This window comes from Notechis scutatus, chromosome 2 (assembly GCF_049901735.1).
Source record: "Notechis scutatus isolate UNSWTSFEM ecotype Mainland chromosome 2, rNotScu1.2, whole genome shotgun sequence".
Lineage (NCBI taxonomy): Eukaryota > Metazoa > Chordata > Lepidosauria > Squamata > Elapidae > Notechis > Notechis scutatus.
This window is the reverse complement of record NC_142010.1, coordinates 114,600,227-114,617,551: the sequence shown is the minus strand read 5'-3', so window position 1 is coordinate 114,617,551 and position 17,325 is coordinate 114,600,227. Positions and strand designations below refer to the sequence as shown.

Here is a 17,325-nt window from a genome sequence, read left to right as displayed (position 1 = left end):
TGTGAAGGAAGAGGATGAAATGGTAATTTCCTCCAATTCCACCAGTCTTTGGCAACCCCACAAGCTATTCTTTGTAGCTCTGGAGTTGCTCCTCCAGAATTAGAATGAAATATGGTTTTGGAAACTGGAAGTAAATGGCAGAAAAGGAAAACGTTTAAAACAATTAAACATATTTTAATTTAGAAAGACTGAACACTTGATATTGAAGTGCCTTAGCCACCTTTTCATAGGTAAGAAATAGGAATAAAAATCAAAGATTCTCTTGAATCACCTTGGCTGTGGTTATGGGTGGTTTTGCTTAATCAGTCTCTGTGTTTCTGCCAGACCTGGGATGGCAGTTATTCTAGTTAGTTAAGACTGTGTTTGGTGAGAAACAAAAATTCTATGTCCAATTTTGCAGCTTAAGTTTTTGTATGTAAGAAAGAAGACATTCTACTTTGTATGAATGAAAACTCTGACTTGAACATTATAATTCAGTGTTAGTCATTCCACTGTAAGGCAGAGAGTCACTTTTAAAAGGATATGGGAAGCAAAATAAGAGGAAAATTAAAGGTGGTGGTTTTTCCAAAAAATGAATAATGTGTGAGAAATAGAATGGTAATTTTCAAATCTGTAAAAATATAATACAATGGTAAGAAAACTCAAGTAGTTGGTTTCTGTCAAAACATTCTACTTATTCAGTTAAATTCATGGAAGTAGTCTATGAGAATAAGCATTTTTCCCCATTTAGTTAAGTATTTTGCTTTAGTTCTGTGTCAATAAAACTTTACCTGTACTGGTAAATTTCAGATTGCAGACAAAGTTTTCATCTATATGCATAGATCGTTATAAATTGTACTTAGATAAAAAACAAAAGCTTTGAGAAAAGGGTCATATCCTAGCTTTTCCATATTGTCCTAATATATGCAGAACTTTGTTTCTTAAAACTAAGAAGGCTTCTGTCAATTATTTAAGTAGATGCAAATTCTAATTTGGGGATGCAGATAGCTATGATGAATTTATTTATCATATTTAGGAGTGTGTGTTGTATATTTACTCCATTGAAGCATAGCCTTCATCAATTAATCTTAACCTTCCAGGATTTCTTTAAACACCTGATCCCTGAAGAAAATGTTTTTCCTTGTCAAGTTACAAGTATTGTGGTTTCATGTTATTTGATAGAAGATGCTTTGTGAACAATACCAATTTTCATTTCAATCGATGGGCTGATTTTTTAACTGATATTATGATTGTAGTGAAAAAGACAAGATACTTTTTAATTAGAGCAAGCACTATCTTCACATTTATATTTAACCTTTCATTTCCTTCTTTTAATTCACATATTTCCAATTTCAGCCCACAATTTTCTTTATTATATTCTCATTCTAAAGTTTTGCTTTGCAGCACTGTATTTTCCTGTGCAGGAATTACAAAAGTTGGGATGTTGCCAAATTTTCATTTCTGAAATGAAAAGAACAATATCACTGCCAATTTTCATTTTTAACATCCTCTTTCATATTTAGTATCTTCACTGCAGCTGAAAGAGGAATTGATAGATGGAGAGGAATACAGCTTTCTTCAAGGAGCTTCTGATCAGGAAAGTAATGGATCAGCCAGCCAGTACATCAAGCAAGAACCCTAAGGGCAAATCTGAACAGGATGGTACAAAACGAGACTTCCTTAAGACTGATGTTCCCATTCAGATGTTACCGTTTGATGGCTTCTACTAAGGGCACTTTGCTAACTGCGGTTAAGATTTCAATTCAGAATTTTTGGAGGACAAGAAAACCTATTTTAGTGGGGTGGGGGGGAAAGAATTTTCAATTTATTAAAAATTGACATGTTTGTGTTGTATTTGAAGCTTTTGAAAGAATTTTTGTAATATTTTCAAGTTCAGATTGTTAAAGAAAAGATACTCTAATTTTTTGGTAAGAATTAAAAAGCTTAATTATAGCAGGATTGCAGGAAACCCTTTGAGGAAGATGAGATGGTAGAATAGTTGAAAACACAAATGAACTGTTTGTGAACCTTCTGGTACAAGCTGGGAGCTTCTGAACTGAAAAGCTACACTAGTCATGCCCTGTCTTTTCCTCAGTGACATCATGAGACACGGTGATGAAACATAAGAAAAGAAATGGAACGGATCGAGTATTAAAATGTTTTCTCCTGGCACAGTGACATACTGACAAATTTGCTTAAGATTTTGGAGAATTAAGCTTCGGTCCTGTCTTCATTAAAGTTACTGAGGCTGTTATTTGTTCATATTTTGAAGTACTGAGATATTCACACAAATGATCAGCAAAGCTTCCATATTGTCAACTGGTTTATGGGAAATTTTGTTTTTTCTTGTGCAAGGAACTGAAAGGTCCTTTTCTAGTGAAACAGCAACAGATTTGATTTCCATCCATATGGAAGACACACCTTGAAAAGATGCAGCAGTGTGCTCCTGAAGGCAGCATTATTTTTCCCTACACATTTGGAACAACTTCTTGATTGCTTCTTGGTTTGCCCGAAGATGCTTTGGAGCCTGTGTTGAACACAGTATTTTCTTGGCTGCTGATACCTTTCTCAAGAATTTGTCATAACTAATGTGGCATGAATGCTGAATTTCTTGGAAACTGTTCCTGAATAGTTAAATCTGTATGGAAGTTATCAGATGACATCATTCACAGAACTTAAAATGTTGACATTTCCATTCTGGTGTCATGACGGGATGATATATGTCACAGAGTTTTGCTTTTACCAGTAAGGTTCATTTACTAAACTCTCAGGAATTAACTGCTTATATTCTGTAATTGCTTCTGGGTCATAGCAAGTCGACTTTAGAGCAGTCTGTCTGATTATTGTTTCAAGGATAGGGTTTAGAAAAAAATTAATTCTATAGATTAACCTCTACACCCTTTAAATCTAATGCTTTATGACTAGCAACTCCCCAAGCCCCAGAGACAATTTTTGGCATATAAATGTTTTAAATTTTTAAATGCATAGAAAGTTGAAAACCAGCAATTTTGATTATTTTCTTATCTTTGTTATTGGGTACATACCATTTGTGATATGCAAAGGTTTACCACATTCTATGCAAGAGGGGATAATGGTGTAAAATTTTGTAGTAACTTCTGGAAGTACATTTTTTCCCCCTGTAATATAGGACTGTATGAAACAATTCCTACTCTTTTCTTTTTCTTTTTTTCCTTTTACATAGCTGGGCCATTGTTGAAAACTGCTTCATGTATACATTTAAACAACTGAGTATCGGGTGTCAAATATTGTGAATATAAGTGAAAACTGCATACTTACTGTATTGTTATGTCTCTAAAAAGATTATGTTATAATCCTTAGAAGTACAAGGGGCGATCTGGGCTTAGTTTATCTGCCTTCTTTCTTTCTTCCCTTTAGGAATATATTGCCCTCCCTCGTTCACAAGTGCTCCATTACAGCTGTTTTTGAAACTTCCCTGGTTTACAAAGCAGTTCATGATGCTACAAAAAAGAGCTGCTCTTGGGGGAGGGGAGCAACAAGCTGTATCATGTTTGTGTGTGTACCCAGGTGTGCGCACACATATACTCATATGCATGCGCACACAAGGATTCCCTGGATCACAGTAATTCTGAAATCATAATTCAGACATCAATCCCTTAGCACAGTATTTCTTAGGCCAGTGCCTCCCAAATGTAAATGATCCATGTCATCAGGCCATTTACCTGTAGGATAGAACCCTTCAAAAGCAAAGTGAGGTTCCAGAAGGTATTGCATCAAAAACTGAATGATCCATAATTTTTTTCCATCTTGCATCATAATTCTGTCAGCCATGCTCAGCTGTAATAATGCAGAACTAATAGGATGAAAGTTGTGGTTTGTAAGGGCCACTGTGTAATATCTGCATTGTCAAAGACTCTTAAGGACTTGCAGAATAACATTTATATATCAAGTTCTTCTGATTTTTATCAGAAAGATAATATTACTCAGTGTGAAAAAGGCATCCTGAGTAAGGTCTGTACTAATGGCTTTTGCCTTGAGGCCAGAATAAAAACCTGGATTTATGTAGAAATTGATTCATGTTTTGTTATATGATTCAAACGAGCTTGAACCAAAAGAACGTACATTTAAACACAGTTAACTCCCAATTCCTAGTGGACACACATTGACTGTGTTTTATATCTGTAGGATTGGCAGAAAATCATGAAGTGCAGTAGTTTCCCCATTCCTGTGCATGTTGTGATTGGATAATTTCACTAATTTCTGTCATTCTCACATTGGAATGGCCTTTGTCCAGATGAACAGATGCCCTCTTCTACCTCTGAATATGGCAGCTCCTGGAAAAACCCACAACCACATTTAATCCCCACCACATCAGCGGAAAACCTGATGTTGAACCAGCCAATTCAGCAAGATGTTAGAAGACCTATAATTATGTTTGGGAGAGAAGGGTCTTGATTACTGCTATAGTGCAGCTTCTCTGATTTTTGGAGATATTTTACATATTTATGTCAAGTAGGTACTGATATACTTTCAGGATTTTCATGCTTCCATTTCTACATCCTGATACATGTACCTGATTAAACGACAACTTAAAAATGAAATCTTTTTTCAAATCTTGAAATTGATTAATTTTCCATGAAACTCTTGGGTACATCTTTTTCCAAAATAGGTTTCATTTATCTTTTTTCTTCAGTGTTCATTCTGAGTAATGCTTATGCGTGGCCTCTTAAATACAGCAACCAGATGACTGTAAGCTTTCAATACCATTGGGTGCATTCATTTTTTTATGATTTGGTTCTAAGAACACTCTCCAGTTTACTGTGAACTAATTACCACCAAGAAAACTGGGATGGAATTACGGTAGGTTGGAGCGGCTGAGTAGATATTGGTTTGAGACTTGTACTTCTGCTGTGGGTCAGCTAATATTACAGTATTTGGCACAAGGCGGGATCTTTTTAACTAAGAAGGCACCACAGGCAAGGTAAATTACATTGCAAGGGCTCCTTTGTACAGCTCAGAATTTTACATCTTTTTCATGCTTTAAATTTCCTTGCTGAATCAGAGGAAAACAAAAGCAGTTATCGACTTGTTCTATTGATACTAACACGGGTTTCAGTGTTTGTTTTTATTGTTGTCATTTTTATGTGATGTGGACACCTACTCCCATCAATATTTGTATTATGGTGCTAATATATTGGTAACAATCCTTTATTGGAAAGGGATTAAAACTGTGATTAAATCAATTTTTTAAAATTTTCATATTTAAGTGAAATCTCAGCCATTTATATAAAAGGAAAAAAAAGCATGAGCTGCCTCTGGGAAAATGATTGAGGCAGAGGTTAAAAAATGGTTTTTACATCATTTCTGTATGTATTTGATATATAGATCACTATCTGTATAAATTTAATCTTTTATTTTCTTGGTTATTTGTGTGGTCAAATGGGAACATTTAAAAACCTCTAATGTACATAACTCAGTGAAAATTGCTTTTGAAGAAATTAATGTTGCTTTCATTTTTAACAGACTGCAGATTTTCAAGCATGGATGTGAAAAAGCATTAAGAATATAACTTTGTGTACAAGATGAAAATAATTCACTAAATTTGCCTTTTTTACACAAAATAAAAATGTTAAAAGACTAGTTTGTGAATTTTGTCTCAATATTTCAAGAATATCTTTTAAAATATTGATATAGTAAAGTATCTCCATTATCACTAAGAGATAGTTCTGCTTTAATTCAAGCTTATTAAATAGGTTCTAATGGTAACTCTTTGATCATTGGAAAGAAACATCAATTCTATTTCTGCTTCATGGAGTGAAGTGTAATTTTGTGACAGGGCCAATACTGTTTTTCTCATGAAGCTTTAGTTCAGCTCCAATATGCCCAATATTTATAACTTGAACCTTATCTCTAGCACAGGGGTGTCAAAGTCAAGGCCCGTGAGCCAGATCCGGTCCATGGTGCCAGCCTAGAAATAGCAAAGGACCGGCCTGCGGTGGTTCTGTTGGCCAAAACAGGGCGTTCCACCCCCCCACAACCCATTTTCAGCCTGGACGGCCTCCAGCACTTTGCTGGCCAAAATAGGATGTGGGGGGCCATGTGCACCCCCCCATGGCCTGTTTTGGCCAGCAAAGTGCGTCCATCCCATCTCTTCCCCCCACCACCACTCCCCGGCCTGCGGAGAAATACAGTGTTGATCCAGCCCTCGAAATCCAGTTTGACACCCCTGCTCTAGCAGATGTAGCCAGGTCATCATTCTGCATCAATTTTGCTATTAGTCAAAGATTCATGGAAAGATACTGTGATGTTTTTCAATATAGGTCTCCTTTGATGGAGATTTTCCTAGGCTAGGAATTGTGCTGCAGAAAGATTATTCTTACTGCAAGTAACTGTAAAACAAGCTGCTTAGAAAATACACAATCCCTAAATAAAAGTGTTTGAAAATGTACATCGAACTAAGAACTGAAAAATAGTTTACGGGCCATAAATGTTATGGCTGTGATTTAGGAATTACTTTTTTCATCATAAACCACCAAAAATCAAGTGGATTTTTTGCCCGTTTAGTTAATGGAACTATTGCTTAGTTGATTAAAAAAATTTCAGAACAGACTTTGTTATTTTATTCCATCTGCATCAATTCAATTGAAATATTTAATACTTTAAAAGGTCACACACATCAAGTAGCACTTCTTGTTGAAAACTACATCAACTTTAAAGGAACAAAATAAAGATCTAAGATGTTATTGCATTACAGCAGAAATACATAAAGGAAACCATTGTTTAGTTTCCTGGATAGTCTGTAGTGGAGGTCCACACACTTGTGTGATGGGAAGGAACCAGACAAAAATTACAGCAAACCATGAATACCTGGTATGCTGATCAGCTGTTTGGTAGCTAGTGGAACAGTAGTGACACAAGTGGTTATAGAGAGGTTTGAGGGGGGGGACTTGGAAGCATGCCTTTTGGGGCACGAGTTTTAAGTTTTCCGAAACAAAATTCTGACGGTGAAAAATACTGGGCAGCAGAATCTGTTCTGTGGTAAGTGAATTCTGTTTAAGATTGGGGATATGTACTGCAGGTCCTCGACTTACAAAGTTCACTCAGTGACCAAAGTTACAGCTGCACTGAAAAAAGTGACATGACTATTTTCCATACTTACGTTGCAGCATCCCCATGGTCAGTTGCTTGACAACTGACTCCCATTTATGATAGTTGCAGTGTCCCAGGAATATGTGATCCCTTTTTGCAACCTTCTGACAAGTCAATGGGGAAACCAAATTCATTTAACCAACGTTACTAATTTAACAACCGCAGTGATTCTCAACGAATGTGGCAAGGAAAGTTGTAAAATGGGGCAAAACTCACTTAACGAATTTCTTACTTAGCAATATAAATTTTGGGTTCAATTGTGGTCGTAAGTTGAGGACTACCTGTATTTAGAAAGATTTTATTGGTAACCGGTATTTGCTTACCATGTACTTTCACTCACTTTACAAAAAAGAAACAAGAAACACAGCTTTAGGATGATCACTGCTAGCTGAGAAGTCTTCTAGAAGTGAATTTTGACTATGCAGGTGATGTAATATGTTCTTGTTGTGAAGATGCTCAGTGTGAACTGATTATGTCATAAAATAATACTGTAATATAGAATTTGGAGATTTTGCAAAAGGTAGCATTTCCTTGAGCGATGCTGGACTGTGTACTTTACTCAGGAACAATCTGGAATTAGTTGCCACTGCCGCCTTCTAGGATGCATTTTTGGTTCCTCCATCTACCATACCATCTTGGGGTTTGTTAGATACAAGTTCTAACTAGGAATTAGCCTACTTAGTTAGGTGCTGTTGCAAGATTGTTCCTTATCAAATGCAACATATTTGGAATTCAAAGTGTTTTGATCTCATTGAAAGCACTTCAAATGTTTCAAGTGCACTTCCGTTATAGACAAAATAGGTTGTCTTGAATTCAAATTCGAAATTTTTAGCATGTCTCTCATCTGTATGTATTGAAGATCTTTTGAAAATTGCAACCACATGTACGACGAATACACTTCAAACAATTCACACATATCTTTTCATTTCTTTAAAGACAAGAACACTTATTTGTTCATGATGCCTTTATTTCATAGTGCCAATCAAGGAAGTAACTGCTAACTGCTCCCATGTAATGCAAGGGTGGAATGAAATGCCTTGTTGAAAGAAGGCACGACTCCTCTGAAGGACTACTTTACTCATAAATCCATTCTTGAGCACAAGATTTGTAGTCCACAAGTTCTTCAGGCTGGAACCACAGACTGATTTCATTTTGCGCACTCTTCACAGAGTCACTGCCGTGAATGATGTTCCTTTAGACAAGACAAAGATGTTAGGATATTTGGAGGAGTAGTTAAAGAACCATTTCTGAACTAGTAATTCAGACCATATTAGAACTCAAAAGCATTCTATTCTATGCTTTTGAGTTCTATTACTAATAGCATAGTATTCTAGCTGCAGTTAAGTTTATAGTCATGCATGCTTTCCCCAAACTTTAACTTGTGCATCAATGATATCAATGCTTGACAAAGATTAAATTGACATTCCTGACAATATGCTACTATCTAGCCTACTTTCCTTTAAAAACATTCTCAATTAACTTAACCTAGTTAGTTGGGGGCACACTTCAAAGTGTTGACAATCACTTTTAAATCAGTCAACGTCTGATTTAAAGGTTTAGGTCAAATTCTTAAGAACTATCTCCTCTCAAGGCATCTTGTTTTAATATAGTGTTTCTTAAAACTTTGGCCATCAGAAATCAATAAATAGAAATCTGGAAAGTAATGCGGGGTGCCATGCAATGAATAAAATAGCTTCCTTCCCTACATTTTGTTTTTAAGAGTGTGGGAGATCCCATTTAGTGAATAAGATAATGATTATACAGTTGTTGCATTTATGTACTCATTCCTCTTCCGTTTTGAGGACCTTTGGAAAATAAATTTTATACCAAATCCAAAATTAAGTACCTGTCACTTTGATTATTTTATGTGTGCTGTACAATGACAATTCTTTAATACCAACATGCTGGTCAAAAGAGACTTCCAATAGAAATCACTCAGTACTGAGGGTGAATGGATCTCCAGCACAATATAGCTCCAGCATTAGGTATTTTATACTTGGGGCTTTTGGAGTTTAAGATCACAATTACTATTAGCATGGAACATGTGGGCTTGCATTTGAAGCCTGCTAACTTGTTAGATTACTGAATATTTGGACCTAAACATTGATTCGTACATTAGCAGTGTATTATATAAATTTGTTACCACTATTAATGCTATATAAGCATTAGCCTAACAGGATCAATATTTGATACAAATTAATTGTATCTGACATTATTTTTGAAACAATTTGATTTATAGCAGGGCTTCCGATAATCTATAAGAAATAAATTGCAGCACCAACCTGCCCACTTGAATGCAGAAATCTCCACGAATGGTGCCAGGCTTGGAATCTGCTGGATTGGTTTCTCCCAGCATTACTCTGCCTGTCTTCACAACATTAAGTCCTTCCCAAACCTATAAAAAACAAGTTTATTGAATAGATGCAAATGTGTCCGAATGAATAGCTGTGGGCTTTATTGTATTACGCAAATCTTTAAAAGTCATATACTAATATATTTTTGTTTTAGCTTTATAGACACCAACTGGAATTACTAGATTTAAGAAGCTTAGCAAAGAAAGATAGCATTCGCTTTCCATGTTGGCCAGCTGAAATTACGCAAACAGGAATTAAGATGCAACAGTATCTTCATATTTATGTTTACCTAATTCTGAAGCAGACCAAGCCCCATTCTGGAGCTTTTATCCAGTAATAACAATGGATAATAATATATACTAATCACCATTGAAAATCCCTTTCATTGGGACTTGGTTTTCCCTTAGATAATAGATATGTTATTCCAAATCTATCACCATTTTACACAATCTTAGACTTTAATATGATGGAATAAGGATGTTTAATTTACTTAATAGATAATTTATCTATTATCCTGTATCTACTATCATATCCCTTACTCTCCTACTTGGGATACTATGTGCAAATTTTTCTAGTCCAGGAATGAAATCAGCTTGTCTCATGTGGATAAATCCAATCAAAATGTTATTACCGTCACAGACATCAAATGTATTAAAGTCCATATAATAAAAAATATATACAAACTCATACAGAGCACCATAAACCATTTCTTGTTCAGGGAATTAACTTCCCCCAAACCATCCCTGAAATGGGCAGAATGGTATGGTCCAAGAGAAAGCAGCAATCCTTTGCTAAGAGCAGTACTTTTAAATACATGTATTTATTATCATGTATTACATTTGCTGTTTCCTAGAGGGAAATGCATGATCATGTTTAGAGCGGTAAATTGCCCAACTGTTAAATTTTTCTCCGGAAAATGGTGGGTGGAAGTTAAATAAATGTTCATAAATAGATACTTACCATGGCTACTACAGGCCCAGAATTCATATATTTAACTAAACCTGAATAGAAAGGTCTGTCTTTCAGGTCAATGTAATGTTCTTTAAGCAGTTCTTCAGATGCCTTTAGAGAAAGGAAATACAGCAATGGATTAATCCTTTTATTAGTGGATATCTATTTTAAGACTGTCTTCTCTGAATGGCCCTGTGTGCACCAGCATCAATGAGAGAGTTTAGCAGATCAACTGGAAAGCATAATCTAATTTGGGGGTAGAGGAAGGAAAATTAACTCCTCTCAATCAATTATCCAAACAAGGATGACAAGATTAACCTCTTGTCCAGGTGCCAGAACAAAGTTCTTAGAGAGCCTTCAAAAATGGAAAAAATAGAGGCACTTCACCGCCAGTTATTTTATTTTATACCCTCTGCTCAGTCAGGAAATAATGGAAGGCAGGCAGAAACACATATGAACCCTATCTCTGCTCATTGTAGCTCTAACCCCCCTCCTTTTAAATGCAAAAAAGGAAAAATGTAGTGAATTGCTGCCTCAAAGCAATCTTTTTGGTAGCTTGAAAAACCTTGAAAATGTCAATTCCTACTTTTCATGGGGACTCTTCTGATCATATGCTGCTGGAGCAAGTGATAATGTTGTCTGCACTCTGTGAACACAACTAAGAATATCACACCGAATAATAAAGTGAACACAGCTAATTCCCATTAGTAGTACTAATTTGAATAACCAGTCTTAACAGATCATCCAGTAGTGTTGTTACTATAAAAGCTACATAGCATCTTACCAAGTAGTTTTCTAAACAAAGTCAGACAAGCTCATTTGTATAACTTTAAACTCGAACATGCAGAACTTAAACGTGATTGTTTTCAGATTGAAAATAATCAAAATTAACTGACTGACTTTCTAAAGCAATCTGCCACTCCACCTTGAGTTTTGTACAAGTTGCTAGAAATGGTCATAGATATTAAAAATGTATTTACCTTTACTAATTATATATTCCTTGATACAATCAGGAAATAATCTTCCAAATCACAAGAATGCTGAACATTATAATTCTGTGAAGTTTTTGGATAAATTCTTTCTATATGTTAAACTAGTTCAGCTGATGTCAGAAAATAAACGCCATCAGTCCATGCCTTCTTCTCTGAATTCATCTGATTTTGAACTCTCAAAATGTGCTAGTTTTGCCTTTCTATAGGTGGATAGAAAGAGTGCAAGCTCAAGAGTTAAGAGAAAGAACTAACAGAATGCCAGAAATGTAGGCTAAAATAGCTCTGAATTGCTTAGTCTAACTCCTCCTTAAACGGATGCAGTTTAATATATATTTTATTCATATAGAGAGATTACATTGTCAATTAACCACCACATGAGGCAAATATGAAACTTACATGGATCATTTTCATAGCTACTAGATGGAAACCCTTCTGTTCAAATCGTTTGATGATTTCACCCACTAATCCCCGCTGGACTCCATCAGGCTTGATAGCAATGAATGTACGTTCTGTATTAGAAGCCATAATTCTGCATGAGAAAAGCAAAAATAAACCAGTGAAAATTAAAATAAGTGAAAATCAACTGCAAAACATTTCAATTTAAATGGAGAAAATGGATTGGTGATGAGCAAGTTATAGCAACAAAGGTTTTAAAGTACATAAGAGCCTAAGCATGAAAAGACAGGTGTATTAGGTTTACTTGGCTAAAAAAAGGAGGGATAAACAGGTGAGAGAATATTAGAGTCCCTTTGAAAGGCTCAGTGCCATCACAAGAGTACTGCAGTTAAATGCTTATGGTAAAAAGCATGTTGTTTTAACAGTGGAATCAAGTCTAAAGAGACGAAGTATCTCTTGCTAAATGAATGCACTAGCTCTATCATTTCTGGCTGAGCAGTCAATTTGATAAGTAGGCCCCTTCCAATTCTGATGTCTCAAAATGTATCTTCCTGTTCAAGTTTTCCTCCTGTTTTAGATTTTTTTTTAAAATCAAGATTGTATTGTCCCCTAAAAATGCTACATTCATATCCTTTCTAAAAATGGACTAGCCAGGCTCTAATCCATCCTGGATTGCTAAAGTAACAAACTATTTCATGGTCAATGTATAGACAAAAACATTCATGCTTTCAAGGGATTATTAAACTACAATACCCAGAAACCCATGCAGTATTACCAATATAAGGATTGCTGGGAGTTGTAGTTTATCACCACCTAGATTATAATAAGAGAGCCAGTTTGTAGTACTGTGGTGGTTAATGCATCTCCAGCAACCAGGTTATCATGATTTCTAAACCTGCCTGAGGCACAAAGCCAGCTGGGTGACCTTGGGCCAGTCACTCACTCTCAGCTCTTGGGAGGAGGTAAAGGCAAACCACTTCTGAAAAATCTTGCCAAGAAAAATTTAGAGACTAGTCCAGGCAGTCTGTAGCAGTCAAAAACTGACTCAAAGGCAAAGAAATTTTTTTTAGTATAGGCTCACTATACTTTTTAAATTGAGAACTCAATTGAGACCCAAAGAACATTGATGATAGCATTCGTTTCAAAATGGTCCTCATATCTGCCAAGTCACCAGTTATGGCCTTAACCGGTGGAGCTCTCCGGGACTGGATTTTTCATCCCGACAACACTGACGTTGATTGTGCTTCTACCACAAAAACGTATCTAAGCAGAGGTCTCCAAACGTGGCAACTTTAACACTTGTGGACTTCAACTCCCAGAATTCTCCGGCCAGCTACTGTATAGAGGATCTGTAAAGACTCGGAGACTTTAAAAGGGGCTCGCGAAGACTGTTCATCTCGCCTGGGGGCAGGCGGAGAGAGGCCATCCTGCACCCTCCGGCGATTATTTCCTCCCCGGAGTTGCTTTCTCTCGGTCTTGGGCGGCCTTTCCCTTTGAGTCATCCTAAAAACGTACCGCGGCAGCTTCTCTCCCAAAGGCTAGCAGAGGCCCGTCCATCCACGTGTCACGCTTTTGTTCTCCGGCTCGCCGACGACACGTGTTCGAGGTTACACTTAGCAACTCAGCAGCCGGGAAGATGCAGCGCTCTCGTCTCCAAGAAACGAAGTGGCTCCATTTCCGCGCCAGGCCAATTGCTCGAGCCCCGGTGGGGCCGCCGCCCGAGAAGAGGGGGGAGCGCCTCGGCCGCCTTTCAGGTTACGGAGACCGGAAAGGGGGAACGACGCCTTCCGCCGGCCCAAAGAGACCGGGACGCCCCTGGTTGGATCCGTGGAAGGGCTTCCCAAGGAAGCGGTTTGACCAATTCTGCTTTCATGGCAGCTGCCATGCTCCCTTCCCCGGTCACCCTGGTTTGTTAAGATTGGCCAGTTCCGGTCCTCTTTCTTTACGAATCTTTTTTTTCTTTCGCTCCAAGGCTTCGGTTTTATTGCTTCTCCTCTCCGAAAAGCAAGCCAAACACTTACCCCCAATCACAGGAAAATCTGATCCAGGCAAGCGGGGCGGCGTGGTTACGGCTGCTGCCTCCTTGAAATCCTTCTGGGGAAGAGGAGGAGCGAAGAGAGGCGAGGCTGGGCTAAAGCCGGAATCTCACCGACCCACCTCCTCCCCCACCCCCGGCCATTGCAAAGAAGGCGGGCTTCGCTGTCGTGGTTCCCCCCTCCCCGACCGCGTAGGCTGCCTTTCCTGATTCGCGAGTGGGATTCCCCCCTGGGAGAAGTCTGGCCCTGAAAGTGAGAGGGAGGTTTATTTTTTTTTCCGAAGGAGAGCTCTTCCTGCCCCCGTGTTTTTTCTCCTCGAATGAAAGGGACGGAGTGTGGCGCTTTCCCTTAACCCGGCTTCTTCTAGCGGTGATTCCTCCCCTCCTCCAGGTCCGCTTACCCAAATATGTCCCATACCTGCCGCTTTTCCTGCGAGTGGGTGCGGAGAAGTAGCCTCTGCCTATTGTTTGTATGGAACATGCGGTAAGGATGGAAACCTGGCAGAACCGGAGTAGGTGATTTGTAGGCACAGAAGGCACTAAGTTCAGAAGATCAGCAGCTTCATTACAGTACCTGGTGTCCAGTTACATGATCCTCCTTCTGGCGCAGGTTGCTCCACACTGTTCCATTTTGAGAAGCCTGCGAAGCTTTTGCATATTATGTAACCCCAAACCTCTGTTTGCACTATTGGGCTGGCAGTTATAGTATCTACTTAAGACTAAGAATATTTGCCCTATTCCCCTCACTCAGCCTTTTCAAAACCCCATGGCACATTAGCGGATAAAGAAATTGACCTTAGAGATTAATAGGTCTAACATTATCCTCTAGAGTGGCCAAGTGCTTCATATTTCTGTTCGTATGGGATTTTTTAAAGGGTTTTGTGCTGAATGGCTTAATCCATTTAGAAGCAAAACTATGAGCGAAGTAGTTACAAATATCCAGTAAGAATCATGACAGCTCAGTGTTTTTGGAAACGATTAAAAAACTGTTACCAACCTGTATTAGGATTCATTTAGACAAAACACACCAGATAGCAAAGGTTTTTGCTTAACTTCAGTAGTGACTATATTTGGACTACACATGCAACCATGGATAATTTCACTCATTTATTAACTCATGTTTATCTGGGTTCAGTAAAACCAATGTATCAGAAATCATATCAGCTGGATCAGTGGTGAGTTTCAAAAATTTTTACCATTGGTTCAGTAGGCATGACTTGGGCGCGCTTTGTGTGTATGCACACATTTTACACCAGTAGTGGGATTCAAATTTGTTTACTACCAGTTCTGTGGGCGTGGCTTGGTGGGCATGGCAGTAAAATTTCCAGTCAGAGATGGCGTTTGCCAGTTCTCTGAACTACTCAAAATTTCCACTACCAGTTCTCCAGAACTGGTCAGAACCTGCTGAATACCACCTCTGCTTTACGTGTGCATAAACATGACAAACACACTTTGTGCAGGCGCAGAGGCTTTCCAACTCGCCTCCTGCAATCCTGCATTCTCCCTGTCACTTTAGCAGCTGCTGCACAACAGTCTGCTGTGCCACACAAAGCAGCTGCACTTCAAAAGCAGGACAAAAAGGTTAGGATGGGAGCCCGGGCAGGTAGGCCCAACAGCAGAGTGTTAGAGAGAACCAGTTCATTCTCCTCTGCTCATCACCGCTACCGGCAAAATACCACCACTGAGCTGGATTTATATAGCCCATTGACCCGCAACCTAGCCAATCACACTTTAGCAAGTGTATTGTCCTATTAGCCCATTCAGGCTTAGCCTGGTATGAAACACTTTATTTTGTTCAAAGCTAAGAATGCAGTTCATGATTTAGAGCAACTACCAACATTTTGTGACACTAAGTACAGTCACCTCTTGATTTTAAAGGATAAAACAATGTCTCAGGAAACCTCAGCAGTCTCTAGAAGCATTTTTCCACATATGTGACCAGACCTGGGGCCTTTTATGGGCTCTTGGATACTACAGACCATCTGTTGGTGCTACCATTGCACCATCCTCCCAGCTGCACAATAGCATCCTTGCTCAACCTAAAGTTCTAAATGGAAAGAAACAGGTTGGTACTCAGAAGGTTGGTACCTGCTATTGATGCAGAAGGTGACTTATTTCTAACTTTTGCTTTACATGGAGTTATACTCTCCCCAAAACACATAGGTTTCAATATGAAGCTTACAATCTGATTTCACAGTCCCTGATGGAACATGTAGAAGCCAGGACCGGGAGGAGTTTTGACCAACTTCATGTGTTGTACAAGTTGTGGCCTTTCTTGGAATGGTCATAGACAACAGCTATTATTGCCCTTATTTTTCTCCAAGCATGCTCACATACTTAATTTAAGATACGTCTGTTATACAGATAATTTCTTGCAAATCAGCATACTATTGCATATATCCCACAACTAGAAGAAAAATGTAGCTTAATGACACACACTTTGAAAACATGCATTTAGTCTAGTGTAAATGAAAGTCTGTTCAGGTAAACCCACATTTTTCAAAACAGAATATTATATAACACAGTAACAGATGTAGAGCTTAATAGCTGTAATGTTAATCTTTTCCTGTAAAAGCACATTTCATAAGCAGCTATACTAGATTTGCTTTAAACTGGCTGAGGTGGGAGAGCCAGTGGAAGAGATTGGTGTAAGAGTTTAATTATCATCAGTATTAAAGCTTTATTTTCTATCATGATTATTGAAGCTCACATATGCAGTATGTTTGAAACAAAGCCAAAGCTGAGTTTTATGGATCTTTTTTACATACTGTAAATTCCATGATTCTTCAAATTACATTGTAGAGCTGTTGTATATACTGTAATATCTGTGACACATTTAGTTCTTTATATCCCACCTCCAATATTTTTACAAACTTTAAAGTGAAATAGAACAGCTCCTATATTCATCCTTCATAAAATCCATACATTTAATGGCAAATCATTTGAATAATATATTGTATAATATGCATCCCTGAATATATTAATACTCTCAGACTCATAAATGATCACAACCATTGTAGTCTATTTTTCAATGAACCATAGGTTGATTCAGTCTTTGTACTTTCTTCAGAATCTCTGCCATAAATATATTTCTAAATAAAACAGTGTTACGTTTCTGCTCAGTGTGATCTATGAAGATTATATGTAGGCTAGCAAATTCCATTCTCTGGCATATCCTTAGGCTAGAAGGTGTATGCACTGTAATTTTGAAGGTGGAGTAAAGTCTGAAGCAGTTTAGTTTGGATGTACAAACCACCAAGCTTTGCTTAGCTATTGTGGGCAGCATATACATTTTTTTTCCTAGGTTGAACTATTTGGCAGAGGGATTTATGTTTAATTAATTGTTGTATGGGAGACAAATATATCCTACCCCAAATCCTATAACGGAGCTGGTATAACCTTTTCTTTCTTGAGAGTTTCAGCATTAGAACTTAGGAACTCAGAGAGAAGGAATCTATCTTAAATGATCCATACTGGAAAGGGAAAGAAG

At 37.8% G+C, this 17,325-nt stretch overlaps 2 protein-coding genes across 7 annotated transcripts in view; one reads left to right on the top strand and one right to left on the bottom strand.

Moving 5' to 3' along the window:
* The window catches only part of MBTD1 (mbt domain containing 1), a 51,398-nt gene extending 45,800 nt beyond the window's left edge, over positions 1 to 5,598 (top strand). For 4 of the 5 annotated variants that reach the window (XM_026667361.2, XM_026667362.2, XM_087955902.1 and 1 more), the window contains exon 16: positions 1,503 to 5,598. In XM_026667361.2, coding sequence (XP_026523146.1) covers positions 1,503 to 1,621 — 119 coding nt within the window. In that variant the 3' untranslated portion in view covers positions 1,622 to 5,598. The remainder of the gene's footprint in view (positions 1 to 1,502) is intronic. The other variant, XM_087955903.1, reaches the window with a different exon arrangement.
* Positions 5,599 to 8,056: 2,458 nt separating this feature from the next.
* LOC113412020 (nucleoside diphosphate kinase) lies at positions 8,057 to 13,905 on the bottom strand. 2 transcript variants are annotated; one of them, XM_087955914.1, is made up of 5 exons: positions 13,316 to 13,905; positions 11,801 to 11,933; positions 10,422 to 10,523; positions 9,390 to 9,502; positions 8,057 to 8,299 (listed from the first exon to the last, which is right to left on the bottom strand). In XM_087955914.1, exons 2-5 carry the CDS (start codon positions 11,927 to 11,929, stop codon positions 8,182 to 8,184), a joined length of 462 nt encoding a protein of 153 aa, XP_087812040.1. In that variant the 5' UTR covers positions 11,930 to 11,933; positions 13,316 to 13,905; the 3' UTR covers positions 8,057 to 8,181. The 2 variants fall into 2 exon arrangements, with proteins under 2 accessions (XP_087812040.1, XP_026523153.1); XM_026667368.2 differs by having other exon boundaries at positions 13,822 to 13,905.
* Positions 13,906 to 17,325: the final 3,420 nt, after the last annotated feature.